Source organism: Cupressus sempervirens, chromosome 6 (genome assembly GCF_028749045.1).
Source record: "Cupressus sempervirens isolate cs-2001-9-10 chromosome 6, ASM2874904v1, whole genome shotgun sequence".
In the NCBI taxonomy this organism is placed as follows: domain Eukaryota; kingdom Viridiplantae; phylum Streptophyta; class Pinopsida; order Cupressales; family Cupressaceae; genus Cupressus; species Cupressus sempervirens.
In genome coordinates, this window is record NC_143123.1 from 175,060,341 (window position 1) to 175,073,593 (window position 13,253).

At 33.9% G+C, this 13,253-nt stretch overlaps 1 protein-coding gene across 1 annotated transcript in view; it reads left to right on the top strand.

Moving 5' to 3' along the window:
- The first annotated feature begins 1,366 nt into the window (after positions 1-1,366).
- Positions 1,367-13,253, top strand: part of EDA14 (embryo sac development arrest 14) — a 43,729-nt gene continuing 31,842 nt past the window's right edge. Inside the window, exons 1-6 of the mRNA XM_089787319.1 lie at positions 1,367-1,649; positions 3,156-3,237; positions 3,371-3,461; positions 3,724-3,815; positions 3,901-3,994; positions 4,092-4,171. Coding sequence (XP_089643445.1) covers positions 3,182-3,237; positions 3,371-3,461; positions 3,724-3,815; positions 3,901-3,994; positions 4,092-4,171 — 413 coding nt within the window. The 5' untranslated portion in view covers positions 1,367-1,649; positions 3,156-3,181. The remainder of the gene's footprint in view (positions 1,650-3,155; positions 3,238-3,370; positions 3,462-3,723; positions 3,816-3,900; positions 3,995-4,091; positions 4,172-13,253) is intronic.

Here is a 13,253-nt window from a genome sequence, read left to right on the forward strand (position 1 = left end):
TAAGGCAAGACTCCCGATGATAATTAGTGAGTAAGAATAGACGTGGATAATATGATCTTTGAATCTATTAATGACAAGGTAGGAAGAATAGACTCTCATCAATAATCAATTTTTGTAGTATAAGGTGTTCACACACACACACATATGAATAGTCAATACTTCATTAGATGTTTCAATTCACTAAACAACTAACATTCTTAAAATTTAGTCTCTTATATTTGTTGTTTCTACTGCTCATTTAGTAGTAGATATAAAACATGTGCACTATCCATATAAAAACACACAATACAATACTTGATGCCGTAATACTATATGGAGCGGAAAAAACTATATGGAATTTCCCTTGCACATTCAAACACAAGGTCATGTATATTCTGCCTTGGAAGATAAGTTGTATATCTGTTGTATTTCTTATAATCTAAGAGTTAAATGGATGAATGTCTTTCTATTTTTTATGCTGAATTGAGCAACTATTTTGTGGTTAATTATTAACTCACTCAAGAATAAGGAAAATTATAGTTGTCCTATTTTATATAATGTAAGTGTAAAGTTTCAATTATATATCTTAAGGAGATCATGGAAGTGCAATATTGAGTTTCTCTTGAACAATATACACACCGACATAAAGAGTAGTTTATTGTTTGAATGAAATCCATAGAGAAGGTGCTTGCTGCCAAAGTGGTGGGAAGCAGCTCTGTGGTTGCGATTCCATGTTACCTGCCACTAGGAAAGGGTAAGGAGGAGAGCAGTAAATATGCGCTCAAAATTGAGTGAATGCATGTTGCAAAGAGGTCAAGAAAGTACCTTCTTGTCCATAGTGGGAAAGACAGGTCAAGAAAATACCGTATGTTGACAACATGAGACAAATCCAATGGACTGTGTCCCTAGTGAAAAAGCCTATCTACTAATGAATTTTATTTGTAAATATAGATTTGTTAATATCATAAGGCTAGTGTTTACACAATTATCAAAACTTAAAACTTACCAAAGAAAGTTGAAAAAAAAAAGTCTTTATATCATAGGCTAGTGTTTACACAATCATGAAAACTTAAAACTTACCAAAGAAAGTTGAAAAAAAATTAAGTCCTAATATCATAAGGCTAGTGTTTACACAATCACAAACTTAAATCTTACCAAAGAAAGTTGAAAACAAATTAAGTCCCTCCTAATAAGTTTTAAATTTCTCCATTCATGTCTACCATAATTTAATTTTTTTTATCAATATCTACTATTTAAAAAAAAAATACTAATTAAAAACTTATAATGAAAAATCTTTAAATTAGGGTTCAATCGCTCTGAAGGCTTTCTAAAAAGCTATGTCTCACTTCTCCAGTTATAAATTTTGAATCTTAAGATCCCGTAAAATGTTTTCGTCTGTCCATCTTCATCTATTTTATTTAAATCAAAGAAAAAAATCCGAAGTTCTTGAATGCTATTTAGGTACACGAGTTTTTCATCGACCTTTCTCCTTAAGATTTGTGGGCTATAGCTGTTTTCCAGATTAAGTGTATTTGAGCCAAGAGGAAGTCTGCATGCAGCATAATCACCCGCCGGGTGGTGTTTAGAAGCATCCAAGCGAAACAAAATCAGTCAAATTTGTACTCAACTAGAATCAACCTTTGTCAGCAGGCCGTTTGCTTGAGTAGCTGGTAAGAATTGTAAGATGCATTCTGTAAGCTGACTTTATGTCTCTGTGTTCCCGTAAAAATTTACAACTTAAACTTTCCTAACATTGCTACGTTTTCTTTGACAATCGTACTTTTCAGGAATATGGTAGATCTTCTAATGTCAAAGTAATATATTTCCTCTATCATCCCGTTATTCTTGTTTGTTTCTTTCAATCATGATGTTTTACAGATGAAACTAATGAAAAATTCGGAAAACATATATGTTCGGATATAGTTCTTTAATTAAATTGGTTATTTTTTACACTGGTACCTCTTTATTCATAACCTGCGGCTATTCAACTTAATCACACCATGTGTTAATGTAGCACAATTCTTAACCCTTCTTAATATATTGACTGCCCTATTCATTTGCCTATCCTGGGCTGTTATGCTTTGATAAGCAGAAAATGGTGAAGTCTTATCAATAAGATCAGTTTCTTGAGCACTGATATCTTCCTTATGGTGGGGGCATGACAATTTGTGCCTCTAGGATTTCATAAATGCATGAATTAGGCCTAAATTTTTTCCTAATATTGTTCAATGTATCATTTTTGCCTATATGTACAGTTCCAAAATCATATCACTTACACAGATATATCAGGACTCCCTTTTGTTAATTGTGTGAATTCTTAAATGCATCTTGGAACCCAAGTTGTGTTGGGTGTTTTATATTATTGTTTTGTTATTTTCGTGTATTTTTTTAATATCAGAGATATCTAATGCAAATTCGAAGAAATAAAATCTGGCATTGCTGTGTAGGAAAGCTTGTTATCACCTGTGTTATGTATTGTCAGCATTTATATTACTGATTTTATTCATAAACAAAAACAATTATAATTTCAATAATTTATGTTTGAAAGTAATTGTTAGTGGAAAATACTGGGAGGAACAGAATGCCTTATGGATTATAAGAGTGCATATATTTCGCTCAATGTATAAAACATGTAAATGAGGGAGCCATGTCATTTCAAGAGTTCGTAATGATGATATGATGCATTTTGGTTTTGCAAAGTTCCTGTTTAAGATTAGAAAATGTTATATTTTCAGAGTTGCGTCCTTGGTGGTTAAGGAATTCTAATTTAATTAATAATCAAATAATAGAGGAAAATCTATGTTTTTAAAACATTTTGGAGATATTTTATGTCAGACTTCTAATTTATATACTTAATCCTCGTGTGCTCCTCTGGTACCAGCGTTTTATAACTACAATACATTTATAGTCTTGAAGACTCCATGTAGATTTTTATTTTCTACTTTGTCTAATATGATTTGTTGAAGTTAATGTTGCATGATTACATGTCCATCATTGCTTTAGGATGCTAATACTTGGTAATAATCATTGGAATTTAATAATAATTTATTGAATGTAGATAGTCCTTGATTGTTTGATTGGGCAATGCTCTTAGGATCTGGTTTCTCTGTTTGTTTGTAATATATATGGTATGGGTGAGAATTAAAACATTGATGTTTTCTGTGCTTTCTTTGCAGTTTTTAATATTTGCAGCTTTGCAATCATGTCTTCACTGAGAAATGCGGTAAAGCGGCGGACTCATAAGGAACGTGCCCAGCCGTATGTAACCTTATCTCTAAATGAAATAAAGTGAAATTCATTGTTCAGTTTACATCTTCTCAAGTTTATTGTTTGAAATGAGATTTTCAAATCACAAACAGAATTCAGAATTTCTACATTTTTGTTTATTTAGGGCTGCAAGGAACAAACTTGGATTACTAGAAAAACACAAGGACTATGTAGTTAGAGCTCGTGATTTCCATAAGAAAGAGGAAGCTATCCGGGTATGTACTACAGCATGGCAGCATTTTTTTCTCACAATGAATTCTAGCAGTCGTGTATAAACTATAAAACATTGAAATGAAGTAAACCATTTTGGTTTAGTTTTAAAAATTCATGTTATTGACAAAAGCCTGTATCCTTTATGATGTATTTCTTGTTCAATCCGTTCAGATGAAATTGTTTACTGCACAGTCCTGTAATTGTTCAAATACATGCATATTTCCTCTTTTGTTCTCTTTCTGATGGTTTGCAATTTCAATGCAGATACTTCAAGAGAAAGCAGCTTCGAGAAACCCTGATGAATTTTATTTCAAGATGATCAAGACTAAGACTGTGGATGGAGTCCACCGCCCAGAGTAAGCATATGCTTTCATAAAATTTCACTCTACTTTAACCCAGATTAGTTTGGTGGAGATTTTAAGCATTTATTTTGTTATTTAGGAGCCTTGCAAAGCATTATTCAGCAGAGGAAATGTTATTGATGAAGACTCAGGACATCGGGTATGTCCTTCAAAAAGTACAGAGTGAAAAGAAGGTATGTGCATTATCATCTGCATCATGTTATTTTTACACATTAACATATTCACTTATTGTTTGGCAATGACAATCCAAGTTTGTTACGAATTATGCAGAAAGTTGAACGGCTTTCCTCTGTGCTGCATTATATCAATAATCCTCCTTCAAACAAGCACACTTATTTTGCCGATGACAGGTAACAATAGTTACTAGGTGTTTGCATGTAAAATGATACATTTGGCGTTGCAACAAGTTTCACAAGTTTTCTACATCCAATTGCATTGTCAACATTAATACTTGCTTTTATAAGGCATTCAACTTATTCTTAATTAAAGAGAGATATAGTTCCGAATTATGAAATGTTAATAATCCATAATTGAGTAAATAGTTTAGTGACTCTTTGCTTTGACTCTGTCTTTCCATCACAATTTAAATTATCGTCAGTTTTTATCTGAAACTTTAATGGGCTTATCATTTTGAAAGTTGCATGGATATGGATATGGATATGCAAATATAGGTACAGTATAGGACAGATAGGGCCATTTTTTAAGACCCCCAATATGGATACGGTTGGATATGTCAGTCAGAAAAGCAACTACACATATTTCATAGAATTTTCTGAGTTATTAGAGGATATTTTCATTACTTGAAAAACAATACATACATGTCATTGCTACATATATAATTAAAGATGACTTAACTATTACAATATTTTAAAATTGATAGAGATGCTCTGGAAGATAATCCAAAAATGGTTAGCTGAAATAGAAAAACTTTTCTGTTGTATTCTTCATTGGGTGTAGGTTTTTGTTTATAGTTATACCAACAAAAAAGGGTTGCATGATTGAAGGTTTTTTGAAACCTTTAAAAAAAAAATTAAGGATGATTTATGTCAAATTTTTAAAAATTAAATCACGTAGTATTTGGCATAGCCGGAAAAATAAGGATTTTTTGGCATTTGTGTGTAGGGAATCTAATGTATATGAATATCCATACATGATATGGATATGGATATGGATATGGGGATATATGTGCCCAAGGAGGAGCAGGGGAGTTTCCGGCTACTCTGATCATTTTATTTGTCAAAATTGGTCAAGCTTTGTTCTTTGCCAATGTTATGCTATTTTTAAGCCATTGATTGGGCGATGTAACTGTTAGTTGTCAGACCATGCCAAGCAGATTTTGCTCTCAGAAATCTTCATCATTAATTGTGGAGAGCTAAACATAAGTAACTTAAATAAAAACAGCCAAATTGAGTACACTAATCCACAAACACGTACTGCTTTAAAGTGTGAACAATGAATATACCGAATTAAACTCTCAAACCTTGTTGACCATTTTCACCCTTCTCTGTGCTGTGACCGAACTTATCAACCATTTAAGATTTTAGTACCCACTTGCCATTGCCAGCAATCCCAAAGGGCAGTCTCACCTGGGGAGCACAAGTTTGGAGACCCACTACTCTTCCTACCATGGAGGTTACAAACTTAAAACACAGCAGATCTGAGCATACAACACACATGCAAAGACGATAGTAGAGTAACACATGAATGCATAAACATTAAAGATTCTCATTTATATCACCATAGTTGGAAGATTTGGAATCAGGAAAAACTTGGCAGAGCGAAATTATTTGACTCGCAAAATGGCAGACCCAAATTATGCATAAACATTAAAGATTCTCATTTATATCACCATAGTTGGAAGATTTGGAATCAGGAAAAACTTGGCAGAGCGAAATTATTTGACTCGCAAAATGGCAGACCCAAATTTTTTGCCTTGGCAATAACTCGGCAAATTAAAAAAACTTCTTAAATTTCTTTAGAACACATTTTTTCTGCAAAATTCAATGACAAGACGTATCTAGTGACTCCATAAATGAGGACAGAAGTGTTTCCTAATAAATTTGAATGATTTGGATTGTATCAGCATACAGAAACCTTATGGGTGATAGCCTGATGCAGTAGATAGCTGACAAAATAAAAATAGTAAAACTACAATCAAATACAACGTTATACAGCTTCCTCTTCCCTCGTACTGAAAACTAGGGTAGAGGTAGAGGTTCTAGTTCTTGGAGTCTGCTATGGCTCCTTGCACGGCATGGGAGATTCGACCTCTAATTTGGTAGCAGATGGCAATGACTCCTTAATCTCATCAATGTCATCGAATCCTACATCTGCTTCTGCCTCCACATCCTCCTATGCTTGCTTCTCCAAACCAAGAATCTCATATTTAGTAAATAGTGGAGGCTTCTCATCCTGTCCTATCGAATCACTGTAAGGATCTATCTCATGCAAATCAATGGGATCCTTTGATTTGTACTCTACCCTTCTTGTGTGCAGCCAAAGGTTGTATAGCACGAAGTAAAGGTGATTGAGGTGTATTTGGGCTAATTTGTTTCTCTTCTTTGTGTAGATAGCCTCTAACAAGCTCCAGTTGTGCTCATAGCTGGATACACCACAAGGTTGGCATAAAATGCATAGGAAAAATTCTCACGCCCTGTCATAGAGAGCACAACCCTTATTCAAGTGGAGACATATTAATAGAAAAGCTTGGTGAGGAAATTGATAAAGGACTGACCCATATTTTAAAAGAATATAACTACTAGCAAAGGGCAGACTAAGGTTTATGGAAACTGGACGATGAATAAGGGGACCAACCAAGGTAAATAATTGCCAGTGCTTAGCTAACAAACAACCTTATGTGAAGAGTTGGTTAGGTAGCCGCAGGAGCTATCTCTATACCTGTGATGGGTTTTGTTGGAGCCAAGGGCTTGATGGAGTAGAACCCATGGTGTCCTCTTTACCACAAACTAATTTAAAATTATCTTGTCGCTGATTTTGCGAAAATATGTCTGGAACAGTTGTGATGACTATCTGAGCATGATTGAACGAAGGCAGTTATCCGTTCAGACAGATATGCTAACAATGTAGGTATGTGCTTCAAGCAGTGCATAATCAACTTTAAGAATGCCGCACAAATGAGACACATCATCTGTGTTAGTGATTAAAATCAATGTGGCATTGTATAATCTGATTATGTAACGACAACTATTTGTAACGAATCACAGGTGCAACTGCCGTCCTTTTGTCTCTTATGATAGTTGAAGTTCTTGGGACTATGTTCGATGCTCTCTTTGTATTGATGCTATGTTCACTCCAAAAGACTGCATGGTGTGTTATTGACAGCTGTGTGTACTCAGTTCCATGTCCATTTGGCATTACCGTGTACTTCGATCATTTTCCCTAGTCGAGCATTATAATGACTGGAATCATTGAAGTATGTGGGGGTGAGGAAGATAGTGTGCGACTTCTGACATTTTACTGATAGACTTTCTTTATTGATATTACCTCCGTGATTATATGGGGATTATTCTGTTGTGTATGACGGTGTGTGGGAAGAAAGGCATTCTGTCTTCACAACTTTCTATGAGTGATTGTTGAGTCTTAACAATCTCCATGAAGGATTCATTCCAGATTAAAGCTTGAAAACTTTGTCTTGGGTAATATGTATGACAGTGTGTGTGAAGAAAGGCATTCTGTCTCCAGTACTTTCTATGAGTGATTGTTAAGTGTTAACAATCTCTGTGAAGGATTCATTCCAGATTAAAGCTTGAGAACTTTGTCTTGAGTCCCTTTGATTATTCAATAAAGAGGATCTTTTGATGTGGCTGGGGTTTTTCCTCCAGTATGAGGGTATTTTCAGGGTTATATCTCTGGTGTTCTAGCATATATGTTTTACTTGTTTCTGTTTACTGTTTATTTTATGCAATCCTGGTTCAAAACGTTAACAGTCGCATCCCTTGTGAATCGAAAAGTTGTGACTCCCACACCTTGAAAGATATAAGAGGGAAAAAGCATTTTATTTGTGACGGGGAAGGAAATTAAAAGGGTTCATAAAATAAGCACATATTGACAGATCAATCAATCAGACATAGAGCGATTTGATCCTTTATAAATCAATGAAGGATTGTTCATGGAATGAGCTCATCAGCAATTGCAATTATTAATAAGGATTAATGCTAATAGCGAATTGATCATTGAATCATACAGGTTGAAATATAAGTAGCATATAAATTCTTTAACTTTCCCAACTGAATAAAATTGTCAAACACTTAACTTGTATGTCTGATTTATAATGCTACGGTGATGTAGAATCTTTGATAAGTTCATTTATTCATAGCAATATTCTGATACCCCTGAAAGAATCCTCATTGAATCTTTTTCACCTTTCCCTCAGTAATTTCATGAACCATTTGGCATGCTCCAGTTTATGAAGAATTTTCAATTGGAAATGTAAATGCCGATTTTGAGGTAGATTGTTTGCAAGTTATCTGTTTGCTATTTCGCAGGAATAATAAGCAAGGAATACCTCATTTGAAATGCAAATACAATCCAGTGTTAATAAATAAACAGCTCAGAGATTTTTTTAAAATAAACTGACGTTTATTGACAGAAGTTCTGATGCATGAACGTGATACAGTCAGGGTCAACACTTGACTCAGAGTTCAACAGGGATAAGCATAGAAATTTGACAAGTGATAATGTTAATTAAAGCCAGTAGCTATTTAAACTAGTGTGGGAACCCAAGCTCACCATACAAAGCATCCTATGAATTTACATCCACACCAAGACTCCATTTTTCTGTGTTTGAAACCCTGGTCCAAAACCACATGTCAAGACACCATATCTTCCAAAGGCTTATAAAACACAGCACATCTAAATCACAAATGGAGTTCCCAACCAAGGTCCTCATTAACAATAGAAAAGGTGACTCAACACCAGAGAAGATAGCTGCTACTCCATTTTGCACAAGGGAAAGGAAGCACCAGTCAAGACAAATAAGCATTTGCCGCATTAGAACAATGGCTCACATTTCCTTCAGTAGAGACCCATGTCTTATCTAGGGGCTGGACATAACTGTGCAAAATTGGACAGATTAGTAAGCCACAACTTGAAACTTCTCATTGCAAGTTTTCTTTTGTCTTGATATGCCTTTGTTTTCTGCTCACACCATGATGGAGGAAGCACAGGGCTGGAATCCATCCACCGTAGGTTTCCGGCAAATAAATCTCTTACAATTTGACAACGTTAAAACAAAACGCTTTATTTCAAACACTCAACAATATAGTCTAAGCTTTAACAAATCGAATTATATATTCCCCTCCGCATCGACTTATCTTTCCAAAACAAAGCACCTAAACCCAAATATTTTGATGGCTTCCTTTATTACTCATTTCAGCAACCTGTATTTTTGTAAGTAATATACAACCTGATAAAATATGATTCCGTTTAATTAATCAATTCACTGTAGCTGCTCATACTTTCTAAAATCAACTCGTCATAAAAAATATTATTTCACTGCAAAGAACAATATAATACTCAACAAATGTAAAGGGTAAATAATAATAAATCTCCACATCTGCAAATTTGTCATACATTGGGACTTTTGGAACTCAATATGATACCTGCTGTGAGATTCCCGAATGGAATCTCCAATTGCAACTTGGGGTTTGTCCAACTGAATAATTCCAAGGGTCTCTGTCCTTTAGCTTTCCTGAACCAAAAGCTAAGCTCTCTAGCTTTCCAAGAGAAAATAACAAATCCAAGCATACAGAAATGAGATCCAAGCTGTCTTTGACAACTCACCAAGGAAGCCTCTAGAAGACCTTTCAAAATTTTCACCCCAATATATTTAACTTTGCAAATAAGAAACAATAAAGTGACCTTTTATAACTCTCCGTTGGCATAAAAACCACTCAATAGCATTACTAAATAATTAATGAAGTCATCATTAATGATTTTTTTGACAACTTAAATTGTGATAATTAAATTAAATTATAAGGTCTCAATAAAGGGGACTTCATATATTTATATTATATATAAAAAAGATTCTTGAGAAATATTTATATATTCACACACACATTGATATTGTTGGTGGTTGTTATTGTTGTTGATGTCAACCCTCTGTCTGCTTGATGTTGAGAGCTTGTTGATGACAATGCTGTGTTGATGATGGTATGTGCTGGTGTTACTTGGTGGTATCTTTTTGTGTCAATCCTTTGCTTAGTGTATTTGTGAGACTGTGAGATGAGATGTTGTCATTGATGTTTGTGATGTCAACCCTCTCTGAGTTGGCTATGAATATGTAGAAAGTTTGCTCAAGGCCAGATGTATACCAGACGCGTTGTTGATCTGAAATTGGTATGTCTCAGAAGATGAAAGTGCATGCTGATGTTAGATGGTGGTTGATGGTTACTTATGGCTAAATATTCCCTTTTGCGGATGTCCACCTATTTGGTGTTGAAGTTTACACCATTGCATTAAAGATGCTGCTGTTTTATTGATGATCATAGTTGGAATTTAGAGATGGTGACTATGACATTATTGAGATGAGGACTAGAAGCATGACACTGTTGAGATGAAGATTAGAAGCATGAAACTAACATGGACGGTGGTATGAATGCTATAATGAGCAATTGAGTCTTTTTGATCATTGAAGAATGTGTTCGCAGAGAAATGCTTTGGAATCTGCTTGGAAGAATGCTCCGCATTCCTCTGCATTTATTGGTATGGCTTGCAGTTTGGAACATAGATTGTGTGTTATAAGGATGTTCCATTTCCATCTAATGTCACTGGAGTTCTCGCTGACATTTCTAATGTATGTAGTATGTTGGCTGTTTGGTAGTATGACTGTGTTTTTCTGGTTTTCCAGTTATGAAGAATTATGTGTTGCAATGATTGTGGCAGCTTGATTGTTGAAACAATATGATATATGTTCTTGGGAATGATATTGGACGTTCAAGGAACATCTCTGCATGATCCGCATAGCAGTAATTGTGTTCTTTGGTGCTACATTGTGTTTGGGGTTGGTTTATAGGGTTGCTTGTGGCTATTTGGACAACATGGTTTGTTCTCTTGCTTGTGACATGCTCTTGATTGTAGTGGATGATGTGTTGAGTTGGTCTTGGGTCTCACCTTGCTGTGTTAAACATTAAGTGGTTTCATGTTGAAAATGTGTTTTGGGCCAACTAACTGTTGTAACACGTTACTCTATTCCTGACTTTGAAGGTTGTGCACCAAGTGTGTGCGATGTTTGGGATCACCTTGGATATTGTGTTATGATGTTTTGGGTGCATTCACCACAGTTATGTTTTGGTTGCCAGCTTGTCTGGATTAACCGTTTTCCCTTGTCCCTTGTCTTTTCCAACCTAATTGATGTTTTATGTTGATCCAAATAGTATAAATAGAAGATCAAATTAGTTGCAAAGTGTGGAGAGTGTGTGATGGGGAAGATGTGAATTTGAGGGAGCAACAGTGTGTTGTGGAAGTTATGGAGCTGAATTGACAACGTTTGTTTGAGACATCATGTCAAAATCATCTACATTTTTAGGAGAATGCTGGAAGCAGTTTCCAGAAGGCTTATATTGTTGTACTTCATTTCATGTATCTTGTGTCGAGACAATACGTCTATTCTTTAGGTCCTTTTCTAACTTGCCTTGAAGAAGTGATCTTCAGTTTGCAAGTTATTTGAATATTGCCCGGACCCTAAGACATTGTGACTTACTATCAAGTTTGGTAGTGAGTCTATTGTAATAATTTTCATATATTGTGAGATGATATTCACCTTGGTTTTCCCCTCCTTGGTTTCTTCACATAAATCTGGTGTTCACTAGTGCATTGGTGTTGATTGTTTTATCTTTCACTACTGCTATTCAAGGTTACATTTTTGGAATCAGAGTAAAGGTTAAAAATCTATGTTTCGTGATATTTCAGGTGCGGGGACAGGGGGATGCGTTTTTGGGACATATATTATAGACAGAGAGGGAGATATGTCAATAATTGATTATTAACAAGATCATATGCAAATAAATCACCGATTCCCGAGTTACAACAGTAGTATAACAACATAAATGGTAATAACAGCAGTACAAATTTGTTTAACAACATTATAACAGTAATCTCAAACATCAAAACCACGGTCTATCAATATAAATATCCAAATCAAAATATCTCAAACATGTATCCAAAAGTCTCACAACAACAAAAAATAAAAGGCTATAGGGACAACCTATGAAAGAAAGCTTCATTCTAGCTATCAAATATTTAAATGCTCAAAAACCTGAGTTACTACCTCCCTCTAGCACAAATGGATAATCCAATGAATGTTAAATTTTAAATTCAATGGCCTTAAAGTCTCTCCCTCTCTCTCTCTCTCTCTATATATATATATATAAAACATTAGTTGAATTGTTTTTCGTCCTAATAATTAAATATTTAAAAGCTATTAAAGGAAATTTATAATAATAATATTTTTTATTAAATATAAATTTTCTAACATGTGTTTACTAATATAAACATTAAAAAACTTAAATTAAATAATAGTTTTATAATTCTTATTTCATAAAATTTGTAAACAATTAATCATGAATTTCATTGCCAAATATTATATCATGAATTCCTGAGTCACAGGATTCGGTGAATCTCAAGCATGAGATTTAGATTTTGCCGAATATTAATTTTTCCTAAAATATTTGATGAAAATCGTCAGTATTCGCCAGCAAAAATTGGAGATCTTTTTTATTGCTGTAAATATTTAAAAACTACTACTGTAGGCATTTGGCAACATATTTTATAGGGTTTTGGAACCATTTTTTCGGCCTTGAAATGCATAAAATTGTGAAAACAAAGAATTCAACAGAGGTTTCAATGAAAGTTTGTATAGTCTTGTAGCGGTGGAGTGTGCACATGCGAAATCTCTAGCTCTTGTAGACGAGTGTGCATAGGCTCTTGCAAACGACAATGATTTTCCTTATGCCTGCAATTTTCCGCTCCCGTGTCTGCGAAGTCCTCAAATGTCTCTCAACATCATAGTCTTTCTTAAATTTATTTTAATGTAATAGCCTTTGTTAACTTTATTTAATAATGCTATGTAATATTAGGTTCGTTTCATTGTAATGTATAAATGAATTCTTTGTTATATTAAATTTAAGTACAAATGAAATAATATTCATGAATCTTGGTTTATTTCTTTATAATGTAATAATAGATATATTACATTATTCATTATAAATAAATTTTTGTTTTATTAAATTTGTTGATTATAAATGAAATGTTTAAAAAAATATATTATTTTTTAAGTAATATAATTGATTCTTTGAATTTTAAAATCTTTGACTAGTAGGTCATTAGATATATATTTAATCAGTCTATTAAATTAATGTAAAATAAAAAATTTGTTTTATACTTTATAAATGTGTCATCATGTTTTATTTTTTA